Genomic DNA, 27158 nt, shown 5'->3' with positions numbered 1-27158 from the left:
TTGCCTATACTCCACACCCAGACCTCTTCCCAGGCAATCTTTAAGTTCTAAGGGGCTGGACCTGCCCATAAGAACAGCAAGACTAGAGACTTCCAGGAGATGGAGGAAATGTGGAGATGGAGTGCTCGAGCTTGGGGAGAGGGGGCAGCTGACAGCAAAACACCGCAGAGAACAGAAAAAAGCTCTCAGGCTAAAACCTCTCCAGTGCTCAATACAGAGACTTCCCTACACTCCACACCCAGACCTCTTCCCAAGCAATCTATAAGTTCTTAGGGCCTGGACTTGGCACAAAGAGCAGTTGGACACTGTTGAGGCCTAGGGAAAATATCCTCAGGGCAAAAACCTCTCCAGAGTCCAATGCAAAGATCACCCACATTCTTCACTTAAACATATGACCAGGAAGGAATAAGGCAATGACCACTAAGTCCCAGGCACTAAAATCCACAAATACCAAAAAACAAACAAACAAACAAAAAACAGGAAGAAAACGTTGAACCTTGATAATTTTTATGCAGGAAAAACCCAGACTAAAGAAGAGACAGCAGAAGATGACAAACAATAAAACACACCCAAACTTTCTGAAAAAATGGAAACTGTTCAAAAGTTCTTGAAGACTTTAAATCCAAGATTGTCAGAAAAATGGAAGAGATGTGGCAAGAAAAGTGGGAAATAGTTCAAAAAGAAAATAAATTTAAAAGACAGGATCTGCCACTTGAAAATTGAAGCCCCAAAATTAAATGAAATAATAAGCAAATTGAAGACCAGAAATGACCTGCTGGAAGCCATGAAAAGCAGGATAGATCAAACCAAAAAGTAAAATCAAAAGATCTTAGCTGAAAACCAGTCATTAAAAACTAAAATTGGACAAGTAGAAGCCAATGATCTCACAAGACAGCAAGAAGAAATAAAGCAAAGTCAAAAGAATGACAGATTAGAAGGCAACACAAAACATCTCACTGAGAGAGTGGTTGACCTTGAAAATAGATCTCAAAGAGAAAATCTGAGAATCACAGGACTACCTGAAAACCTGTAAACAAACAGAAATGTTGACACCATACTACAAGAAATTATCCAAGAAAACTGCCCTGAGATTCTGCAACAAGAGGTCAAAATAGACAGTGAAACAGTCCATCAATCATCCACTACACTAAATCCTCAAAAGACAACCTCCCAGGAATATAATTGCCAAATTCAAGAGCTTCCAAGCTAAGGAGAAAATACTATAAAAAGCCAGAAAGAGACAATTCAGATATCAAGGAGCACCAATCAGGATTACACAGGATCTTGTAGCCTCCACACTAAAAGACTTCGAGGCTTAGAATAGGATATTCAGAAAGGCAAGAGAATTGGGGTATACAACCACAGATCACCTACCCATCAAAATTGACTATATACATCCAAGGGAAATTATAGGCATCCAACAAAATAGACGACCTCCAAATATTTGTAAAGAAAAGACCAGAACTAAAAAGAAAATTTGACATCGAAATACAAAAACCAAGAGAAACATGAAAAGGTAAATAAGAAAGAAATGGTTCTTTTTTTTTTTCCTTCTTCTTCTTTAAAGGCCTCAATAAGGCCAAATTGTTTACATTCTTATATGGAAAAATGTTATTTGTAACTGTCAAAAATTGTATTCACAATTATGGTACTTAGAAGAATTATTCATAGGTAGAGATTGGAGTACTAAGTGGTTTAAAATCATATATGAAAAAAGAAGAAAGAAAGGGGGAGGGAAAGTGTAGTTGAGGTAGAACCGTAAGGGTTAAAGCCCTCCTCTTCTCCCCGCTTGGGCTGCATAGTCAAGGTCGTGGGTTGAACTGTGTACGACCTGCCCAGCTGCATGTTCAAGGTTGGAATAGCAGCAAAGGGAGGACTGATAAGGTTTGTGAGAAATTGTGAGAGCCTGTGGGAAACTTGCTTCTCTCTCTTTGTTTGGAATCCTCTCGGTTCTTCCTTGTGCCTAGCAGGTAACGTCATGAATTCCTATGAATCTGCCCAATTATTGGTTCCTGCTGTTGCTGGGCGGTAACATCATATTTTCCTGTGGGTCTTAACCTATATATGCTTTGTCTGACTCCAATAAACTTTGTCGCTATTCATTTTCACATAGCATCCATTCGTTACTCTTCATTTCGTTACCCCATGTAAGGTCACACAGGTGTAAAAAATAGACTCGAATACAGGACTACAATCCCCATGAGCCTTTGCTCCACTTCCCCAGAATGCCTTGTTGTGTTGTTATTCACAACAAATATTGTTGTGAATAAGCCCATATATGAAAAAACAGCTTTTCTCTATTTTGCTGAGGATAGATGAACTTCAGAACTGGTTATAATTGTATTAACAACCTTTGGGATTTTAATGTGCTAAATACCTCAAATGATTTGATTTTAAGGGTTTTTTAAATATGATTTTGGAATTTTTTTTAACAGTCTGGTTATTTTTGCCTGCCCCTACCACGAGGTAAGGCCCATTCTAGTAGCTGAAGTGAAATGTATTTTATAACCCCCAACCTTCCCACATGTGAATGGAAGTTGGGCAGTTAATTTCAGGGCATTTGTACCCTTGGGAAAAGCCTCCAAGAACAAGGAGCACCCCTTTATTTATGCTCTTCAGCTCACTACTTTACTTCTACCAGGATGATATATAGATTTCTTGATTATGTTCTAAACCCAAGATGAGTTTTACTTTGTTTTAAAATATGTTTAAATACCAAGGTTGAAGGATTGCTCTGTTTGTAAAAATTGTGACAAATGTCCATCAATTCATAGGTTTTAAAAATGTCATACAGCAACTTATGTGAAATATGAAAGTGTGTTTGTTTGCTATTGTAATTAATTGGGCTATTGAGAATTTGGGGGATTTTGATATCTACATATTTGTACTACTGTATTTTTAAAGATGAAAAAATTGTTAACCTTGTTCAATTCATTTGCCTTCTACTCACAGTGATCATGGCCAGATACAAAGAGGAAATGGATCTCATTTTTTGTGAGAAAGCCTTGTATTTTATATTTTCTTAACTGACACAGGGTGTCAATGGTTATAAGCTATATTTTTGAATTTTTAAAGCTCTTTTTTTATTATATTTTTCTTGCATGTGCAATATACTTTTTCAGTTTTTTTTTATTATTTTTTCTCTCCTTTTTATATTTGAAGCACATGTCACCAGTATTAAGATTTTCTTTAACTTTTTGACTTTTCAGTGCTACAAGTTTGAAATACATTTGCTAATGCATGCCCTAGAAAGCTTGTGACTATAAAAATTATGCCACTAATTATTTAAATAAATTATGGGACTTTGCTTAATGATTCTGTCTGATTCTAGGACAAGATATACACAAAAGAGCCACTGTATAGTGCCAATAGAGCATAAGGTCAAAGAGACCAACTAATCCTGGAGAAATTGACGTCACTTTGAGCCTAGACAAAGAGGACTTGAACGGGTTTGGGGTTCGAGGTTGCGGCTGTTTAACATGTGTTAAAAGCAGGTCTTCCTTGTTCCACATTCTACCAAGTACCTCAAACTTGGCTCCCGGAACCTTGGCTTATATACTCTGGTCCCCTTTTCTGCCTCTCATAGTGTGGTAACTTCCGGTAGTCCTGGCTACTGACTGGGTAAATGCATCATTGCTTAGATCATTTTAATTGGGCCCTGATTCCAGGACCTGTTATAGGTTTATTTTCTTCTACTTGGAATTTTTACACATAAGACTTTGATAGTCTATATTTTCATCCAGAAATTTTTCTTCCCTTTTTATTTTTCTGATGTCTTTTTAATATCTCTTGCAAATTGATTCATATACCTCAGCCATGCATCCCTAACTGATTCTGAATCTTTCAATCACCCACAACACGGGGGAATGTAAAAAAAAATCATTATTTAAATTGCAAAGTTTAAATTCCTTTTGAGAAGAATTTTAGGTGAAGAAGATGCTACCTCTCTGAATTCAGAAACTGAACTGTTGGAGAAGCCACCATGAAGAAGCCTCCAGACCACAAGTTGCACAAAATTGAACTTTGGGTGTGGTTGATTGAACATTTATTTGTATGTATACTTTTATGCCAAAGGGGACTGCCCCCTAATGGCTTTTTGTCAATGTGTTCAGAAATTATTGGTTTTATTCTTTTTTCTCTTATCCTCACACTATTGTAATCTTTTAAGTTTATTATGTTTTTATGATCCTTTTGGGGAAAAATTAATTTTTCCACAAATGATCACACGGGGGGATGTAAAAAATAGACTCGAATACAGGACTACAATCCCCATGAGCCTTTGCTCCACTTCCCCAGAATGCCTTGTAATCTCACCTGGGCCGAGATCTAGAAGATATTTAAGCAAAGGCTTTTGAAGGGCTCGGCCCTTTTTTGGACTTCCGCGTTTGGAGCAGAGGCGTCTCTTCCATGATGTGAGGTTATTTTGTCTAGGCCTCTGGCCTAGGCACATGTTTCTTACTTGTATATTCTTAATCTTTAACCTTTAATAAACCTCTAAAAAATATATATTCCTTGCAGAGAGAAACTAATTTCTACCTGCCTCAGTCTCCCCCTCTCCCCTAAATTTTAATCTTTACACAGGGCTGGCCAACCTTGGCAATGAGCCTTACAGGAAAGAAGATGGTATCAAGAGAAACTTGAAGGAGTAAGAAAATTAGAATAATCTATATTACACAAAAAGGGACACAGGAGTAGGAGGGGAAGAATACAACTATAAGAAGGAGAGGAAGAGAGTGCTAAAAGGTAATACCCAAACCTTACTCTCAGTGGAATCAATTCTGAAAGGGAAGAGCATCTAGATCCACTGGGGTATCAAATTATATCTTACCTTATAGGGAAGTTGAGAGGGGAAAACTAAAGGGGGAGTGAGGTGGGGAGTTAAAAAAAAAGGAGAGAGGGAAAGAGAGGAAGAAGGGAATTTAATAGACCCTAAAAATATAAAAGGGTAATAAAAAGGGAGGGGGAAGAAAGGGAGGGTGGGGAGGGAAGCAATACAAAGGGGGTGGTGGGGAATGTGTGTGGTAGCTTAAAAAGACCCCAAAAGAAAAATAAGAGAGGAATGAAGAGGCAGGGGGAGAAAGGAACATAAAAGTTAGGAAGGATTTATTTTGTGACACATCTGAATATAATCAAAAATCCAATTAAAAAAACTATCCTCAGGCCAAATTTTTATGTATATAATTATAAGAATTCTCATGTGTCTAAGGTGTCAGTCTCTTAAGAAATAGTAACATTTGCATTAATCAACATTATTCTCTTGTATTCTATAATATGCTATGAAATAATTAAATTTCATAAAATAATTCTATGAAATAATTATGCTTTATTGTTGCATTTATTAAATAACCTGAATTAAAATGTCACCTTTTAAAAGGAAACTTAAAGTTCCTGATAAATATGATGTCATTTATTGTAACATTCCTGGGAAAGGACATAGCATATAGAACGAGAGGTTCATAGATTTAGGAGTGGAAGGGACATTAGAGTATATCTGGTTCAAGACTCTCATTTTAAAAATAAGGAAACTGAGATGAAAAGAAGGGATATGTTTAATAACCAACAAATATCCCCACTTTAGAGATGAAAAATGGCAGGCCTAGAAAGTAGAAGATTTGAAATTAAGCATCTCAAAAGGAATCTCATAAGTGGGACATACACATTGCCTACAATCAGTCCTGTGAGAATATTCATTAACATAGCTAAAACTACATGCTGCTTTTTCTACTTGCCAACAAAAACATTTTGGTTTCCAATTGTAGCATGTCTCAGAAATGTTAAAATAATAAAACCACATCAAACATCATTCATAAAACTAGTAAGACAAATTGAAATTAAGATTGAATATGATCACTTATTTTGAACAATTTGTAAAAGTACTGAATACAGAGGGAATCTACTTAGATAACTATAATGTATGATATTATGAGCTTCATAAAAATGTTATATAAGATGTGGAAAGCTAAGCTAATAGCCTAACCCAATGAACACAAAAAAAGGGATCTTAGCAAAGAATCATCTCAAAAGTATTTATTCAAATGTGTATGCACTTAAAATACATTTATGAGATTATCAGGACAAAAACACATCTTATCATCTGACATATTAAGTGAGAACAGTCCAAATGAAAGTCTATAGCATCCTTTAAAATTTCCTAAAAAGTATGGATTTGAGAGATATTGGTATAAGCCTATACAGGTGTATCTTGCTTTGTGCAACAACTGTGTTCCCTGTAGATATATCATACCTTGAAAAATTTTATAACAAATCATATTAATAAAATAAAGCAAAAAAGAGACACTCAGAAGTTGTTACCTTCCAAAGGATATTTGGGTAATAATTAACAGGACAGGGACTCACTAAGACTTTTCTACTTCCCATAGGGTGATTTTTCCTATTAGAACACATTGTCTTTCAAAACTCAGCAGATATTCACTCTCCCTTTTTAAGTTTTGGTCTTCATATTCTATACTTATATTGGTTTTCCCCCAAAGCAAGACACACCTACATATACATATAGTTAACAAAACTGTAAACAAACCCTAGAGTGAAAACAGAATGTCACTTAGGATAATGTCACTTACCAGTTCAGTGTGAACTTTAAGATGAGCCTGTAGTTTATACTTATCTGGAGTTGAGTAGTCACAGCCTTCAGTGGGACACTTCAGCAAGATGTTGCTGTGTTTCTGAATTACATGGCGTTTAAGGCAGTTTTTGGTGATAGAAGAATAGTTACACTGGGAGCAATAATACAGATGTTCTCTAGTGTGGGTGCGGACATGCATATCAAAATGTACCTGATACCAAAAAAGTTTACCTGGGGGGGAAAAAAAAGTTAGACATGAGAAGACAGAATTTTAGTTCAAGAGTCTCTCTTTCTCAAGTTCAAATCAAAATGGAATCTTTTCCATTACATTGCTATTTATGAAGAATAGTCTCCAGAGGCAAGAAGGATTTGAACTGCAAGTAAGCTCTTCTTTTTATATTGCCATAGCAAATGTCAAAGAATTTTTGAGTTCTAATGTTACTACTTGTAAAAGCTACTTTTTATTGTTTAAAAAGTATTCCCTTATAATACTATTGTGAGGTAGGTACTGCAGTTATTATTGCCACCTTTTTGCAGATGAAGAAACTGAGGCTTAGATCAAATGATTAATCTGAGGTCTCAAAGTTAACAATAACAAGACGTCATATTGATAAAACAGGAATTTATATAATATGTTCTATGCTCCATCTATATTGGAGAGCCCTTGAATACATATCCAGTGTTCTTATTTCTCAGGGTCTTGCCACAAGTCAGTCTCAATGCCTGCAATGCCTCCTTTCCCTCTTTTCACCAATAAAACTGCTTCCAATCCATTAAAACCATTGACTCCAACAAGCATATATTAAACATAATTCTTATGTCATTTCATCCAGATAGCCTTTCTGATGTCCTTGGTTGCTAATGACATTTCCTCTCAGTTCTCTTAACATATTTCTTCATAGCCCTCTAATACCCTGATCATGTAATAGTATATATTACAGTTCTGTTTCTATCCCCTTCATAGATTTGTAAGTTCCTTGATGGCAGAGACTGTCTTATTTTAACTCTGCATCTCTCCAGGGACTTGCATGGTGTATTGTACATAACAGATTTATTCTTAATGGAAATTGGTGGCTATTTGGAAAAAGTTTGACTCACAGCAATGCTGAGAGATGTAGTACCAATATCATCCTCATTTTAGGAATCTGAGTATAGCAGACAATTTGGAGACTTGACAAAGCTACTAAAGAATGAATCCAGGATCCACATTCAAGTCTTCTCCAAATCCAAGGCCACTTGTCGCCTGCTAACATCATAAGAAAACATCTGTCAATCTGAACTTGCCTCACTTTGCCATGGAGTCTTTCTTAAAAAGGGCTAAGTTTCAAGTTTTCATTTTCAATTTTCAAATTTTAATCACTGCCTACCAAAAAAGAAACCGATGGGTCATGTATGGCCTGATTATCCATTTTTATTCATCTAGTATGTATGTATAATGAGAAACCTTCCAGCAAAATTGAAAAGCACCAGAAAAGGCTTCTTAGTCAAGGACCTAGAGTTATAGAAGCAGCTTTTATTCATAAATACTTACTCAAGTAAACATTACTCATTAGGGATGTTTACCACAACCTAGGTTAGCCTTTAAAAAAAGAACTTTAAAAGCATATCTACATATACATGCATATATATATGTAATAAATCTGTAGCTTTTAATATTAATAACTCTTACTAAGGTGAAGATCAATTATTTGGAAAGTATTCCTTGCTGATATGATAGAAACACAAAAGCACACATAAGCCCTGGGAGAGAGCCAAATGAGAGAGACCACTACAGAAGAGAGTTCCCAATTGCTGCTAGACACTAAATGTGCCTTTTCTTACCACAATATTCACATTCCAGATCCCCATAGACCTTTCGGATCCTCTCACACATGCTGGTATTCATCTGTCTCTTTTGTAAATTGTCTAAGACCTGCATGAAAGCAGCAGTTCTAGTCCGATGCTCTGAAGATGAAGTAGGACAAGAATCAGACTGTGGACTGATATGTGTATCACCACTGGTGGCTGTTGAAGGAAGCAGTTCTGTGGCTTGGGTAGAGTTTGGTGCAGGGGATGTTCTGGCTTCCAGTTCAGTAAGGGAAAGGGCAACAATATTTTCTTCTTCAGCCACATGGTTCTCATTACTGGTATTCTCTCGATTTGGCTCAGAATTTTTGTCCCTAGGCAAGAGTAATGTTATTTCTTCACCCTGAATAGTATTAGCTGAGTCTCCAGGCTGGCCTTGCAGGTCATCTTTAGAAGAGACCTGAGTGTCAGCAGGAGCAGAGGTATTACTTTTTAGCAGAAAATCCTCTGAAACCACATGTGAATGGAGCTCAGAGGTTGCTACATCAGTTGCCAGTCCGCATGATGGCACCATTACATTTGCTCCCTGAGGGTTCTCTAAATCCAAAGAAGTGGTAGGGATTTCTACATGGCTGATGTGCCTGCTTCCATTTTCCTGATTTGCTTCCCCCAGGCTGGAGGTTTCTTTTTTTGGATCTAAAGCTTGGAACACAAATTCACCTCCTGTTGGAGGCAGCTGATCTCCAACAACAGCTTCTTGCTGGATGTCACCACCAGGTTCTAGAAGACAGAAACTCTGATTGATGGAGTCATTGAAAACCACTGTCTCCTGTAAGACTGCATGTACCTCTCTGATATGAGAACGGAGTCGGATGGAACTAACAAACTTCTTCAGGCAAACAGAACAGACATATACAAAGGGATGCTTCCTGACATGGAGCTCAAGGGCTTGATATTTGGTAGCCCCGTGGCCACAAAGCTCACAGGCAAAGGGCCACTCATCCCCATGGACCAGCATGTGTCGGTCCCGATCCAGCTCATTCTTGAACTTGCGCTCACAGATATGACAGTCATAGAGGAGCTGCCTCTTGCCTTCACGGGTCATGAGACGGAGCTCATCAAAGGCTTCTTTCACCTTCTTGTCTTGCAGGTCATGCGTGTCCCTGATGTGCTTGATGAGGTTTTTAACATCTGAGTATTTCTTCTTGCAGAAACGGCAATGCTGCTTGATCTTTTTATGGACCCGCTCAATGTGAACTTTGAGGTGGCCCTTGCTCAGGCAGGTGAACACACAGTAATCGCAACTGAACTTCTCCCCCGTGTGTTTCCGCAGGTGCACGTTGAGATTGGCTTTGATGGCACTGGCATAGCTACAGTGGGAACACTTATAAGGCTTTTCATTGGTGTGGATTCTCAAATGGGCCTGGAGGGAGTGCTTAAATTTAAACACTTTGTTGCAGTATTCACAAGTGAAAATTTTGAGCTGAGTGGGGCCTAACCTAGAAAAAAAAATTAGGATTTAGTTATGGTTAGAGGGTTGAGCTTAACAAAACAGCATGTGCATAGTCTGATAATGTCAAATTCCCTTTTCATGAACCAAATATTAGACACATGAAAGAGAATTTAATGAGAAAAGGGATGAATGTACAGTAAATGCCATGCATTGCAATTGCTAGCTGTCAGCTAGTTACTTATTACCATTAAATAATGTATCTCAAAACTGAATGTCATATATTCCATCATATTTGTATTTTGCTCACTTAATGCTATCAACTTTACTAGAGTGAATGACATCTGCTGATGCTTCCCTGATTTCCCCAGTTGGAAATGATAGCTGTCATTTGATATAACAGTATTTCATATTCCTCTTCTGTACATATTACTATATATTTAAGTGTGCATATATCTCTTTCAACTAGTCCGAAAGGTCCTTGAGGGCAGAGTTCATGGATTACTCGTCTTTCTTTTTTCACACACATATATAATATGGTGCACTGTATACAGAAATTTGGGGTTTTGTAGCATCTTAACCTTTACAAAGCATTTTCCTCACAATTCTGTGAAGCAAACATCCCTATTTCACAGATAAGAAAAATGAAACTGAAAGAATAAATGTGTCTTGGCTATAAGGACAACACTCCTCTCAGATACCATGTTGCCAATATGTGTTTCTATCAGTTAATCAATCAAATAAGTATTTATTAAAGCATCTTTTACATACCTGTTACATATACATTTAAATACAAGAAATGAAAAACCCCTACTCTCAAGAAGCTACCTTTCTCTGGGAAAGGCAATAGGTACATTTATAAATCAATACACAATAAAGATATAAAAATTTAATACAAAATAAACACAAGGGAATTAAGTCAAAGTAATTAAGTTATTGGCAGCTGAACGTAAGAGGAGCTATCTGAATAGGCCTCGTGTAGAAAGTGGTGCTTTATCTGTATCCTAAAGGATAAGGAGTATTCTATTAGGCAGAAGAGAAAGGAACATATTCTGGACATCGGGAAGGTCAGTGGAAAAGCACAGAGAGAGAAAATGAAATGCTCTGTGAAGAACAGAATATAATCAGTTTGGTTGGATTGGTCTGTAAAGTGTGGGAAAGGGAGTGATATATAAGGAAGCTAGAAAGGTAGATTAGGTTAGGGTCTGATAAATAAATCTTAAAGGAAAGAAGGTATCATTAAAAATGACTATGTGGAAGAGTAATACAATGCAATTTATAAAGAAAATCTCTTGGATTAGGCAGACTCAGGGCAGGGAGACCAATGAAGTGGCCATTACAAGATTCTAGGTAAGAGATGATAAGGTTCTATACAAGGTGGTAGCTACTGTATGAGCAGAAAGAAAGGATCAGATGATGGAAGTAGAAATAATAAGATTAAAAATTAATTAGATATGTAGGGGTGAGGGAAATTGAGAAGTCAAAGATAAAGCCAAAGTTATAAAACTAGAACACTCAAACAATGGTGATGACTTTGGAAGGATGGGAAGATAATGAGTTCTGTTTTGGACTTATTGAACTGCTAGGACATTCAGCTTGAAATGTCTACTAAGCAAATGGTAATGCAAAAAGCTCCAAGCAGAGACAAGAGTATGACTTGGGAATTTAGAGCTGATAATTAAATCCCTGGGAACTTGAGAGGCCATAGAGATTGTGAATTGTGAGAAGGGAATTCCTCTCCTTTTGTTTTAATGTACTCAATCAGGGACTTGGAGATCCTTTACCATTGAGATGTGCAGACCTCAGAGAAAGGAAGTTGAAACCAACAAGACAGGAAACTGATCCCACAAGCATTGCAAGCACTGCCCCCCTGGGCACTGCCAGGCAAATTAAGGAACTATGATTGTTTCCTGAGATGTGACATGGGAGGGTGAGTGGGTGGAGAAAACTGCTTATAAAGGCGAGACCAAGGTTCTGGTAAGACTCTCGTGCTCTTCTGGGGCTGGAGATTGGAACCTGAAGGAGCACACGTCTGTGGTGAGCTTCAATCCATCAGAACGGCAGATAAGGTATTAAGCTAAGCTTCTCTCTACCTCTTTCCTACATTTCTCTCTATTTATTATCACTACTTTGATGTAATAAAGCTACTAAAGCAACTAGCAGCCTCATAATTTGATTTTAACTATTACAGAATGTAGAGATGACCCAGGACAGAGCTTCTGGAAACAACCACAGTATGGATGATGAGTCAGCAAAGAAGCCAGAAAATGAGTAGTCAGATGGGTAGGAGGATAATCAAGGGGAAAGAGTATAATGAAAACCCAGAGAAGTTAACAGAGTTTTGATGAGAAAGGAATAAGTAGCTAAGAATACCAAGTATAGTAGAGTTCAAGAAGGATGAGGCTAAGCAAAGACCATAAATTCAGCAATTAAGACAGCCCTTATAACTGAACAGAACAATTTCAGTTGTGTAATAAAGGCAAAAACAAGACATTAAAGGTTTAAAGATTAAGTGAGAGAAGAGGCAACAGCAAGATTTTTTTTCCCTAAAACTCTGACTAAACCAGGAAGGATTAGTGAAGTTTTTAAAGATATGTAAGACTTTGAGTTTTCTTTATTATAATATATTTTTGTTAAATGGACAAATTAATGTATTTTATTTTCAACATACTATTCCACTTTAAGATTCAGAAAATCCAGAAAAAAAGTTCTAAATCCCTCTTGTTTAGAGAAACGCAAATTAAAACAATTTCTCACACCTATCAGATTGGTCAATATGACACAAAAGGAAAATCATAAATGTTGGAGGGGATGTGGCAAAATTGGGACATTAATGCATTGTTGTTGGAGCTGTGAACTGATGCAACCACTTTGGAGGGCAATTACTATCCCCCAAAAGGCTATAAAACAGTGAGATTAAAAGGGGGGGGAAGGGAGTTGGAGGGATCTACCTGTTATTTTTGTGGTGGCAAAGATTTGGAAATTGAAGGGATGTCCATCAACTGGGGAACGGCTGAACGAATTATGATATATGAGTGTAATGAAATACTACTGTGCTATAAGGAATGATGAACAGGATGATTTCAGTAAGAGCACAGACTGATGCAAAGTGAAATAGGCAGAACTAGGCCCATACACAGTAACAGCAATATTGTGAAATGATCAACTGTGTTAAACTTAGCTACTCTCAGCAATACAAAGATCCAGGACAAGTCTGAAGAACTTAGAACAAAAAATGTACCTCCAGAGAAAGAACTGTTGGAGTCAGAATGCAGTTGAAAGCATACACTTTTTCAACTATTTGAGCTTATGTTTGGGTGTTTGGTTTTATAAGATTACTCGTTTATAAAAATAAACAATATGGAAAAAATACAATTATTAAAATTAAAACAAAAGAAGAGTTCAGAAAATCAAGATGCCTATACCCTTCTTTTAAAGATGACAATAACTGTGGCAACTGCAATGTTTGAAGGAGTTCTCTCTGAAAAGAATGCTGTGTGGCAAAGAATCTCTTCCATATATCACACCCAATACAGTTTCTCCATGGAACCTAGTGTCCAATTCCAGATCTGGTGTTTGTTTCAACAACAATTACTTAGGTTTACCAAGTCATAACACTGATAAGCACATTTTCATATGGCAGAATAAGAACATATGAAAACATATAAGTAGTAATGGCACACTTGTTCTCCTTTAATTCATTTCTATTAGTAGTTCAAGTTCCTATAGGAACTTGGATATGGTGTAGTATATACTAATAAGTACTGCTATTAATTTGATTGCCACTGTTTTCAATAAGCTATATCTACTTTAATTCTGAAATATATATCTTTTGAAACTATCACATAACCATATTTGATCAAAACAGGCTGTCTTATATTTAAATTTAAAATATTTAAATGTATCATGCTCAAAAAATACTAGAGGGTACCATTCAAATGATATAATTAAAATATTCAAATATGAGTTAAAGTTATCAGTATGCCTGGATGCTAAACCCAAGGCTAATTTATAGAAACTAATTTGGATCTCTCTCAAATGAACAAAGATAACCAGGAGGCAATATATTTTATTGGTACATAGAATAAGAACACCAAAGGAGGAAAATCTGGATTTGCTATTTAATTAAATAAACAAATTACAACATTTCCTCCCCAATGTGAAATCCAAATGGTCTTAAGAGAAATCTTTGTTCTGATTTTCTCTATAATTACATGAATGTTTAGTAAAGCCCTCAGTGCAAAGATATGATATGTCTCCTAGTCAAAAGCAATGAATATGATGGTTATGCTAAATTGACTAAACTTGCTTTTCTTACCATCACAAGATGAATTATCATTCTGTACAAGAAAGAGAATATGAATTGTAATGTATAAATTATAAATTCCTTCACCTACTGACTTGAGGGTATTGTGAGGTTATTAAATTACTGCCTGAAAAGCACATTCTCATTTTTCATTTTTAACTGAAAATACTGAATAAATGGTTGGTTCAATCCCATTACAGTTTGCCAAAGTGATAAGCATTTATTATTAGTTCATATGAAACAAGATGCTTCTACTTAATGGCACATGGCATTAATGATAGTAATTAATGGAACATCCCATGAGACACAGGAAAGCACCAGTGTGACTGTTATTTTCATTAGTATTTTCTCTCATGTAGACAAAAATGTTTTCAGAACTTAAGTGAGCAGATTTTCTAAGTCTACTTTAGTGGATGAATGTCACAGTTAGAGAATGAACATAGGGTAGCTAGGAGGTTCAGTGGATAGAAAGCAAGGCTTGGAGTTGGGAGGACCTGGGTTCAAATCTAGCCTCTGATATTTCCTACCTATAACCCTGGGCAAATGACTCAATCCCACTAGCTACCCCTTACCGGTATTCTCCCTTGAAACTGATACTCAGTATGAATTATTATTAGTATTTGTATAGTATTACAGAAGGTAATTATAGAAGGTTTAAAAAAAATGAATACCAATTAATTTCTACTGCAAAGAACTACAAGCATTTTCACTAGGGCCTCCCTGCTTATATTTATTTTGTTAAGGTTTATTATATTTGTTTCAAGTAATATGCTTCAAATTCATTAGAGTGATTAGTACTCACAAGTAAAAGATAACATATTTGAATTGCAAGCATATGTTTGTATTTAACAACATGGGCTAAGGTTCAGCCAAAATGTTCACTTGCTGACAGCTAAAGCATAAAGTTTCATTTAAATATATGATCATGCTTTCTAAAGGTCTGCAAACAGAATGTTCAATAATTAATTTAATAATCCTTCCCTGCAATGGATACTAGTCAGTATTTGGTCTTTATGGGCAGTATTTATAAATCTAGGCACTCAGTATTACCTGCTTGATTTCATTGGCTGCTCATATGGTGTTTGTTGAATGGCATATTCTTGGTACCCTCTCCGGTGAGCTAGATCAGGGATGGTGGCCTTGGTATTGGTTGCTTCTGACTCTGGAGGTCCTGCTTCAACGGGGACAATCTTAGTGGCACCTAATATTGAGGAACAAATAATATCACTTGTCAAAATTGTACAACAAATGAATTCTGATCACACACAGAATAAACTATATTGAAGGAAGTTTACCATTAGAGAGTAAATTATTACACTGAAGGAAATTTCATTACAATGCAGTCCTCTGCTAGGCTATTAGCTTCCTTGCAGCTTACATAATTGTGTTTATTCACAAAAGCAAGAGATTTTCAACTATTTCTCAAAAAGAAAGTGCTATCATTTTGCCAGTTATAACAAAAATGAATAAAAAACCCAATATGGCTTCTTTGATGGGTATTATAAAGGAAAACTTGCACTGACATGTGTGTCAAGGGACCTAAATTCCTATTCTATCTTACCACTACCTAGCAGTAGCCTTGGGCAAATCACTTGTCTCCATCTTTAAAGTGAATGAAATGAGTTAAACTGAAGCTATTCTGTAAGATTCCAAGTCTATAATGATGCTTTCATATTGACATGTAATTACAGAATTTTAACAATAACAGGCACAAATAAAACATAAAAAGAAAAATTTATTTCCTAAGAAGATGGTCTTGAATATTATTATCACAAAATCTGTCAAACAAAATAATTTACTGACTTCCCCCTAACCCACACTCCCAAATATCCCACTGGAAAAAAAAAATCAAGGTAATAAGAGGCAGGATGGTCTAGTGGGTACAGAGACAGCCTCAGTCAGGAAAGCCCTGGGTTCAAGTCATGGGCAAATAACCTCAATTCTCAGTCCCCCAGCCTTCAGGGATACAAGTGTAAGAATCAGTGCTGATCTACAAAGATAGAGGGAACTTCCTCACAGGGAGTTCATTACAATAATAAAATCATAGGTGAGAATCAAAGGAAAAATATCAAAGAAATACTATTGGTTATTAATAGAATTATGGAATTATTTTTTTCTAGAGATCATTACAAAAAGATGTGGTGATACTAAAATCTTTTCTTATTTTCTAAACCCTGACTTTCTTGTCTATGTATCCCTTGTCACCTAGTCCAGAGCACCTCCCTTTTTCTAGAATATTCAGTGCTTAGACCATTCTAAAGAAGGTCAGAAGGACAAAAAGAAGGAAAGAGGAAGGGAGGGAGGAACAGACATTGTAAAGGAAAGGGGAAAGGCAACATGCATTTATTACCTATTATATCTCAATCACTAATCTAGGCATTTTGAAAATATTCTCTCATTTGTTCCTCACAACAACCTAGAGAGGCATTCTACTATTATCACCATTTTACAGTTGAGGTAAATAAGGAAAACAGGAGCTAAATGATCTGCCAGGGTCACACAGTCAAAATGAGGGCAAATTAAAAATTTTTTTTCCAGAATCCAGACCCAGAACCCTAGTCACTGAAACACCCAGTCACCTTCAATTTTCATGAAACCTTGCTAATTGGTATTTCCTACCTGTGACATCAGATATAGGAAATAAATCAGATGTATTTGAATAATATTCCATCTCCCCCATAAAAACTGATCCTACTTGCTTTTTGTTGGTAATCCTATAGTTTGATAGCCCTAGGTTTCCCTTATGTTCTTTAAGTCTATATCCTTCTCCTTTTGTACATTCTTAATGATCTCATCAGCTCCCATGGCTTCTAACATCTATCAACTTTATATAGATGTCTCACACAGATCTATATAGTTATTATCCCTACTCTCATGCCTTTGTTCCAGTCCCACACATAACCACCTGCCTATTGGACATTTTTAACCAAATATCCCATAGGCATCTCAAACTCTGGAAGTCCAGTGGAGATGCCCTCTACTGGCTTGCATCTCTATTTCTTTTGAGGGTACTTCTATCCTTTCAATCACCCACTCAACCCTGGTGTCATCTTTCTCTACTCCCCCATCTTCCTCATCTCACATATCCAAATGTAGCCAAATCATATTGTGTCTCCCTCCATAACATCTCTCCAAGGAACTTCATCCTAATGCAGACTCATCTAGACTATTATGATAGCTTCTTAACTAGTCTCCCAGCCTAAGTCTCTCCTTTCTCTAGGCCAAGCTCCACACAGTTGCCAAAGCAATATTCCAAAGGGTATGCATCTATCTATACCACTCTTTTGACAGTAAACTCTAAAGGCTATTACCTCTAGGATCAAAATATGGCCACAACTTACATTTCCTGCATTAATAAAAATTACCTTCTACCCTTCACAGAACCTTTTTGGTCTAGGAAAAAACCTTTTTTTCTTGCTTATTTTCACACATATGACACTTTACCTCCTCCTGCATCCATCCAGGCTGTCCTCATGCCAAAAATAAGTGATTGCCTAACTTCCACTTCTTAGGATCTCCAATTTCCTTTGCCATTTAATCCATTACCACATCCTATATAAAGTTTTTCCTGCTCCCTAGCCACTACTATCTCCTTCACTATTACCTTGCAATATTTTTATTGAGGGAGGGGTCAGTTCCTAGTACCAGAGTGCTGGAGAAGCATGCCACCCAGTGGAGGCAATGAATTCCTTCAGTGTCCCACACTTTCTTCATGAAATAGAAAACTGATGCTGATGTGCCAAAGTCAAGGAATAATCTCTCCAGGGGATAATCATTAAGCCATTCCTACTTTATGGTTTCATGACCTAGAGATTACAGCTCCTATGGTTCAGTGACTGCTAAAATTGCATCCTTCCCTTCCTATGCTTGTCTCCTCACCCTGATCCTACCCCCTTGGGCATCCTCTTAGGTCTGAAAACTTCCTTAAATGCATTAAAATGAGGTAAATAAAGGCCTCTTGCTTTTAATATCCCTGGCCATTCTGTTTACATAAATCTCCTGAGTCCCCCAAAATAACTGCAATAGATAAAGACAACAGGAAAAGTCTAGAACTTTCAGTTTCTGAAACAATATCTCTAGAAAATGTGGCAGTTTAGCTGACACACTGAATTTCTTTTAAAGTCTTTTAACTCCAAAGTGGTATAATCAAAGGATCAATTATTTCAGACTTAGTAGAGCTGAATTGGCAATATCACAAGGGAGAAGTCACTTAACCTCTAATGTACTCAGTTTCTTGATGGATAAAATGGGTATAATAATACTTCTACTCCCTATATTGTTCTAACAAAAGTGTTTTATGAACCTTCTATAGAAATCTTAAAGTGAGGCTTCTATAGAAATGTGGACTATTCTTACGTAGATGCTTTACAGAGACTGGGCCACATCATCCCTAAAATTTTAAGTGTGTGTTTCTTTTCATTATAGATGATGAGCCACCTTCAACATTAAAAATAGATTTTTATAAAATGTTAGCTGTATTTAAAGTCATACACTTGATTTCCTATTCTATTTGATCAAAATTTTCCTAGCTGGTTAGAAAAATGTCTATTATTCTTAAGAAGTCAAGTACAATAAGCCATTTCTGTCTAGAAATCTCTTCTTGGAATAGATCTTTTAAATATGGAATGAATATTATTTTTTCAAAGAGATTTTCATTTTATGAGAACAGAGGGAGGGATAAAAATTTCCCAGAATATAAGAACCTGATGAACCTCTCTATTAAAAATATAGAGGTCAGATAAAAGGATAATGAGCATAAGAAGAAGCTCCTAAAAAGAAAATCACAGGAAAATAACAGAGCAAATAGCATCAGCCAAATGGACTCATCAGCCTTTAGTAGAGTCAGAAAACTCTTCAAATCAGAGAAAAAAGAACCATCAGACAAGCAGAGAAAAACTGGTTAAAAAAGGAAATAACCCAGCAACCTTAGTAAACCCAGCAACCTCAGTACACTAGACAGTACATAATAAAACATGATGCCAGTTGTACTCATTACTAAGAGAGTCTAGTTTTACTACTAACCCTTTGTCATAGTTACCTGGAATGGCTTCATGTGCTGTCAAAACCACACTTATAATGGGTTTTTTTGCTCCTGAAAACTGTACCGTTTCCTTTCCTGATGAGATTTTCTGGACTTTCTCTGCTTTCTGTGTCCGTGATCTTTTTGGTGCCTTTTCTCGCTCATCCTCTTTATCCTTCCTGTCAAGTTCAACTTCAGAATCATTACCTAAAGAGCAAAGACCAAATAGTCAAAAACCATCCATTAATAAATGTAAATATTTTTGAACCAATAACAGTAATTCATTGTCTCTCTCATTCTTTTTATTTATTTAATATAAGAGCCCCATAAACTGCAAATTATGGCTCTTTGGGGGAGGTGAGAGGGAAAGAAGAAGGGATACAGTGGAAAATTATGCTGATATTAAAAAAACAAAAGATATAAATATACATATATGTATGCATGTAGATGTATTTGTGTATATAGATATGTGTATACACACATACACAGAAAGCATACATGCTAAATTACCTTTTTCCTAGATTTTATGGAACTCCATAAGCATGTATTTATTAAAAATTGTCATTATCATTAATAAGTATTCTACGTAGCCTAGATAAAAGGACACTAAAAAATGATTTGGGCAGCTAGGTGGTACAATAGATTAGTGTTCTGTGCTAGAGCCATAAAGACATCTTCCAGAGTTTATATCTAGCTCTAGACAATTACTAGCTGTATGACACTGGGCAAGTCACTTGACCTTATTTTCCTATGTTTCCTTGTCTGTCAAATGAACCTGAGAAGGAAATGGTACACCACTCTAGTATCTTTGCCAAGAAAATCCCAATTTGGGTTATAAAGATTTGGACAAGAGTAAAAAAACCAACTGAACAACAATAAAAAATATTTATATAGAACAAATAAGGCATGACCCTCACACTTTATATTTACATATTAGGAGAACACCAGAAAATATGCCCCAAAATGTAAATCAGAATAGAAGAATACCTATACTATAATCTTAAAATATCAGCTAGAATCAAGACTAGGTAACTACATTTGTCATCAAATTTCTAATATTTTTTACAGTATGAAGACACACATGCTAACACTCAAAAAGTATAGTAAGAATGACTATGCACTGCATTCCTGATAGGATTTTCTGGGCTTTCTCTTGAGAGGTCATATATAAAAAGTAAAGACAGCCTAGCTGTGATGCTGGCATCCAAAGGAAATTAAAAGAATCAGAGAAAAGCCTCCAGTGTGTGGAAGAAACCTTTCACTGAGAATTTGTAGTAATATCTGGATAAGAAATGCCCTAGATAAGAAGCTGTGGAAGAGTTATAATCTACTACAAGTAGAAGAAATACATAAACAGAGATCTATCAAAATTCAGGAGTGAGCTAGCCAACAAGATTCCTAAATGTCAGGAAGAAAAACCTCTCCTTTTCTCCATCTGAAATATTCTACATAAAAGTCATTTCCTGAGCTTTCTGGAGCAGTACTTGTAACTTGCATAAAGCATTATGTTATCTCAGAAATATAAACATTAGCTGGTGCCTTGTACAGAATAAATATTCATTGGATGAGTAAAAGGCATAAATGAATGAGGAGAGCAATTGCAGGAGTCAGCAAGCAAATCATTTGCTGAGATTCAAATCTTTGACTAGTCATAGAACCACCTGTAGGACTTCTGGGTTTAGGAGACATCAGACCTGTACCTTGACATGTACTTTGTTTGTACCTCTATGCTACAATTATCATATATTATGTTATTTACATGTGGATCCTATTTTCCCTGAACTCTTCAGCTACAACCCTACTTCTAGTTCAGCCAGTGGCAGTGTGGCAAAGGTAGCAGGAGGTACTGTCAGAGTAAAGAGGCAAATTACATTTGACTTTGAAAGACTTAAGACTGAACAACGGAATGATCTTTCATGGCTAAATACACAGGAGAAACATAATTTTGGACGAGGACAATATGGGAATCAGTATGCTTATTTGTTAAAAGGTTTTGTTTGCTCTCTCTCTCCCTCCTTCCCTCCTTCTCTCTCTCTCTCTCTCTCTCTCTCTCTCTCTCTCTCTCTCTCTCTCTCTGTCTTTCTCTCTCTCTCTCTCTCTCTCTCTCTCTCTCTCTCTCTCTCTCTCTCTCTCTCTCTCTCATAAATAGGCAAAGAGAAAATACAAGTTAAATGAAAAAAGTAAATTTTTAAAAATTAGATTTGTATAGATTTGTAAAATGCCTTACTCTTCCATCCCTCCCACCTCAATTTTCTTCTCTTCTTTTCCCTCTCTCAGGTTATGAAGAACTTTCAAGATGAGAATATCACAAAGTGACACTTCTGGGCAAGTCACAGCCTCATTTACCTAAGTTATATGGGCCTAGGGAGCTCATATAAGCTGCTCCTCCTACGTGTATACCCTTTACAAAGCTGGCAAGCATACTGTCTAGCTCTTCATTTGAGTCATTAATAAAAACGATGAAGAATGGAAGACCAAGGAGGGATATCAGGGTATTTTTGGATGTCAATTCCATAACTCAATGAATTAATCATCATCATCAGCTTTAAGTCACTTATAAATCTAACAAATATGCCATTCATGGCTTTATCTGAACAAGTAATAAATGCATTTTATAGATCTAGAACATGGGATATTGTGGCCAAGGAGGACTAGACATGACAGAAGCATGTGTAATTGGATGTGAGAGGGAGGGATGAGAGAATCTAAAGACAGTCTTTATGTATTGGAAACTAGGCCACCGAAAATATATTTTAGCCATTTCACAATTTTGCATAGATCAAACCCTATATTTAATATTCTAATAAATTTCCATAAGAAGTAGAAATAAGCATATAAACTTTTCTTTAACCATTACCTTCCATCTTAGAATCAATACTGTGTTTTGGTTCTGAGGCAGAAGGGTGATAAGGGTTGGGTAATGGGGGTTAAGTGACTTGCCCAGGGTCACACAGCTGGGAAGTGTCTGAGGCCACATTTGAACCTAGGACCTCCCGTCTCTAGGCCTGGCTCTCAATCCACTGAGCTACCCAGCTTCCCCCCATATAAACTCTTAAAAAACTGTGCTAGCCAAGAAAAATTTCTACAAGAGACCAGTTAAAAACTTGACTGACTTAGCAAACCTATCAAAAGAAACGTTCTAATTTCCTTTGCTCTATTTTCATTTTCATGCTTTTCCTATAATTCAAGTGTTCATTTTACATAAAAAGAAACACTCCTATCATATTTTAAATGAATTTTAAAAGATGACAGCTCTCTATGTATTAAAAATATCTATAAAATATCTCATTTACTAGCCTGAGCACTGAACACTAACTAAAGCTCATTAACATTATAATGAAATTGATGTCCAGGAGAATATAATGTATATTAAAAATAGAACTCGGCACAAAGCTCAATATATTTCTTTTAAGCAAAATACTGGTACCATATGCATATATAATATCATCCAGGTGTATGCCCATTACTTTTAACGTCTAGAAAATAGGGTAAAAAGAGATCAGGACAGATTTAACATTCTATTAGTATATATTTATGACAGTAAGATATAGACAGAAATAATTTTATTACATCAGTTTAAAGATAAAAATCTTTCCCTAAGTACTACTTTTGCTGCATTCCACAAATTCTTGGTAGGTTTGTCTCATTGCTGTGATTATCTTTAATGAAATTATTGTTTCTATGTTTTTCTTCTTTGAAATACTCAGTCTTTAGAATTAGGTTATTTAATTTCTCATTTATCTTTTTGCTTCAAAAGTCTTCTATTGTGTATTTTAATGCATTATGGTCCAAAGGGGGTGCATTTAATATTTCTGTTTTTATATATTTGTTTGTGGGGCTTTTAGATCTAATACATGGTCAACTTTGGAGAAGTTTTATATGCCTGGCTTAAAAAAAGCGTACTCTTTTTTGTTCCCATTCAATATTGTTCAGAGGTAAATCATATGTAGCTTTTCTAAAATTCTATTCACATCTTTAATTTCCTTCTTGCTTATTCTATGGTTAAATTTATCTAAGTCTGAGTGGGTTAAATCGAGGTGACCAACTAGTATAATTTTACTGTCTTATTTCTTCCTGTAATTCATTTAACTATTCCTTCAAGAATTTGGATGCTATACTATTTGGTGAAAATATGTTCAATACTGATATCAAATCATTATTTATAATATCTTTTAGTGAAATGTAAATTTCCTAATTAACTCTTAGGTCTATTTTAACCTTTTTTTTTTGTCTGAGACCAGGATTGCTTTCTCTCTCTTTTTAACTTCACTAGAAGCATAATATATTCTGATCCAGTCCCTTATTTTAACTCAGAATATGTCTTTCTGTTTCAAGGATTTTGGTTTTCTAATCCATCTGCTATCTGCTTCCATTTTATGGGTGAATTCATCCCATTCACTATTAACTGTGCCTTTCCCTCCATGCTTGTCCCTTCTATTTATCCTTCTTTTAATTCTGTGCCCTCTTCAAAAGTTTGTTTTGTTTCTGACCACTGTCTCCCCTTGTTTAGTTATTTCAAGCATGTCTGACTCTTTGTTATCCCATTTGGGGTTTTCATGACAAGGATGTTTGCCATTTCCTTCTCCAGCTCATTTGACAAATGAATAAACTGAGGCAAACGGGGTTAAGTGACTGCCACGGGTCACAAAACCAGTAAGTGTCTGTGGTGATATTTAAACTCAGGAAGATGAGTCTTTCTAACTCTGGACCCCACATTCTAATCACTGTGCCACCTACTTGCTCCTTTAAAATATCCTCCTTTTTATCATACTTCTCCCCTTTCAGCCACTTCCGTTCCGACTCCCCTATTGAGTATGATGAACTTCTATACATGTGTGCATGTGTATATGTGTGTACATATTCTTTCTTTCGTAAACCAGTTCAGATGAGAGTTTCAAGTTTTCCTGCCCAATCACCTTCTCCATCATAAAAATTCTTCCCTGTGTTTTTATTGTGATGTAACTTTGCTACTCTTCCTCTCCCCTCTTCTCATGCATCCCTCTTTCTTATCCTTTCATTCTTCTTTTAAAAGCATCACAATATAATAGATTCACACTCATGCCTTTTATCTACCTTCTAAATGCCTTAATGATGATCAAGTTCTGATGACTTTTTTTGGCCATTTTTCAGCTTACCAGCATGCTTCCTAAAATATGGCACCTACAACTGAACATATACTACATATATTATCTAACCAGAATAGAAAAAAGCAGAACTATTCTCTCTCTTGTTTTAGTCACTGTCATATTTACTGAAACATTAGATCTGTTAGTGAGGTTTTTGTTGTTGTTTTAATGTCTATTATGTTATAGGGTTAAATCATACTAAGCTTGATGTGGAACCCAATTAAGAGGATATTCGGTCAGTCAATAAATATTTATTAACAGGAATATTTATTATCTATGTGTCACTCTGCAAAGTAAAGGAAATAAAAAAAATGATAAAAAGCATTCCCTACCTTGAAGATGCTCATTGTCTAATGAGGGAGATAACATGCAAACAACTATACACAGAAAAGCTATATAAAGGATAAACTCGAAATAATCAACAATAGGAAGATATTAGAATTAAGGGGGAGTCAAAAAAGACATCCTATAGAAGATGGGACTTCAGCTGAGAATTGATGGAAGTCAATATAGAGAAGCAGAGATAAGAAAAGAGAGGCATTATATGCTATTTCAACAGTCCAGATGAAGAAGGAGGTAGGCCTGAACCAGGCTGGTAGCTTTGTAAGAAAGGATGAGGGGAGGGATGAGAGAAGTTATAGAGGACAAATGAATAACACTTGGCAATTAATTGGATATATGTAAAGTGAGAAGTAAATGATGACAACAAAGTGTTCATTGGAGAATCGTAGTATTCTTGATAGAATAAGGAAGTTCAAAGAGGACTGAGATGAGGTGAGGGAAGGAAGAACAATTTAGTATAATTTGTACTGAGTTTAGAATGTCTATGAGAAATTCAGTTTGAAATGCCTAATGTTCCTTATGCATGTGACCTTGGTAAACAGAAATTTAATGTATAATCTTTGTTTACTTGTAATTTTCTGATTATATACTACTTAAATGTGCAGATTCAAATTACTGAAGAGATTACTAAGAAATAAACCTAAGCAACAGTTTTTTGTTTTTTTTTTTTTCTAAATAGGGACTAGGCCTCAGGAAAGATAGCAGGAATGGCTATAGGAAATTAGCAGCATAGAAATAATAATTAAACTTACTGGGAACTTCAGGAGTAAACAAGAGAAAGTGATGAGTAGAGGACTCAGGAGAGAATCTTGAGATTTGTTCACATTTAGGAATCATGATATGAGTAATGATTCCAACAAAGGAGACCAAAAAGAGGTAATCAGAAAGGTAGAGAGAGTACCAGGAGAAAACGTCACAAATCCACAGAGGAAAAAATATCCTGGAAAAGATGATAATCAAGAGTGTCAAATGTCTCTGAGAGGTCAAGAAGGAGAAGAAAAGAGACCCTCAGAATTGACACTGAGAAAATCATTAAAGTTCTGCTCAGATCAAAAATTAGCATTGGCAAAATAAAGAATACATGGATCTCATTTATGGTGATACTTTAGGCAATAACTGCTTTCTTATGCAATATATAAAGGCAGCTAGGTAGATAGATAAAGTGCAGAGCCTAGGATCAGGAAGAAATCTTCCAGAGTTCAAATCTGGCTTCAGCTACTTACTAGCTATGTGACCTTGAGTAAGTCATATCCAACAATTCGTGATCCCATTTGGTGTTTTCTTGGAAAAAATATAAGACTAGTTCACCAAATCTTTTTCCAGTTTATTTTATAAATGAGGAAACTGAGGTAAACAGGATTAAATGACTTGCCCAAATTCACACAGCTAGTTAAGTATCTTGCTCCAGATTTAAACTCCAGTATTTTTGCCAAGAAAACCCCAAATGGAATCACAATGAATCAGACATATTGAAACAACTAAACAATAACAGCATACATAATGTATAACATTTTGCAAAGTACTTTGTAGAGATTATCAAATTTGATCTTCACAATAATCCTGTGAGTTAAGTGGTCTAAGTAATATTATAAAATCCAAACTTGAATCCAGGGCTTTTTTGACTCCCACCTAGCACCTGATCTACTATGCTATCAACAGGTGGTTCATTATTTTTTTTCCATTTGCCTTTATGAACTATATTGTTGGGGTACTGCTTTTAAAAAATTTGACCCTTCTACTCCTAATATGTTGATTCTCTAATAAATGTTTCTTTGTGTGTTAAGGATTGAAATAGGGGGAAATAATTCCCTTTATATAATCTGTACCAAATTCTCATCCAGGCAGTAAAAACTATTCACTTCTAATCATGTTATTTGGATGGATGGCAACACTTCAGCTCTCCCTTAAAGAGAGAATTTGAACAGCTGGCACTTTGGCTAAACAGAGTGCTGAGACTACACATCTATATCCATGCTAGGAGATTAAAACCAGAATGCAGCTTGTCAATGACAAAAACTCTTCTTCCAGGTCTGCATTTATGCCACTTTAAATGAAGACTCCATTCTCTGTAAATTAAGAAAGCTATACTCTCCATTCATTTCAAATGGGTAAATGTGTATTCCTCCACACCATATTCTTCCATTTACCATAGTCCTGCTATCTTAGGTTGTTCTCTCAATGAGAAAAATACTTTCGGAATCTCACTTGTACCCTATGAAGGAAAGTCTAAGAATGTCAAACAATTCATTGTTATTCCCATGATTCCAGTGTAAAAAGTCAAGAATCTTGAGCTACAGGTTGTTAAAAGCCCAATGAAATGATAATCTAGATCAAATCAATAGAGTAGGATCATACACTAGTAGAGAATAGTATACTTAGAATAAGAACAACCCGAATTAAAATACTGCCTCAGTTATTTACTAGCTGTGAAATTCTAAGCAAATTTTATGACCTCTCTAGGCCTGTTTCTTCACCTATAAAATGGAAATATCAAGAGCATGTATTTCACATGAGTGTTGTGAAGATCCAAAGACTTAGATCATTTC

At 35.9% G+C, this 27158-nt stretch overlaps 1 protein-coding gene across 2 annotated transcripts in view; it reads right to left on the bottom strand.

Annotated features, from left to right (window-relative positions):
• Positions 1–27158, bottom strand: part of ZFAT (zinc finger and AT-hook domain containing) — a 318710-nt gene that overhangs the window by 145086 nt on the left and 146466 nt on the right. For both annotated transcript variants that reach the window (XM_007488369.2, XM_007488367.2), the window contains 4 exons: positions 19163–19351; positions 15175–15325; positions 8405–9867; positions 6582–6814 (listed from right to left, as the gene is read on the bottom strand). In XM_007488369.2, coding sequence (XP_007488431.1) covers positions 6582–6814; positions 8405–9867; positions 15175–15325; positions 19163–19351 — 2036 coding nt within the window. The remainder of the gene's footprint in view (positions 1–6581; positions 6815–8404; positions 9868–15174; positions 15326–19162; positions 19352–27158) is intronic.

The sequence above is a fragment of the Monodelphis domestica genome, chromosome 3, assembly GCF_027887165.1.
Source record: "Monodelphis domestica isolate mMonDom1 chromosome 3, mMonDom1.pri, whole genome shotgun sequence".
In the NCBI taxonomy this organism is placed as follows: domain Eukaryota; kingdom Metazoa; phylum Chordata; class Mammalia; order Didelphimorphia; family Didelphidae; genus Monodelphis; species Monodelphis domestica.
This window is presented reverse-complemented; position numbering and strand designations above follow the sequence as displayed.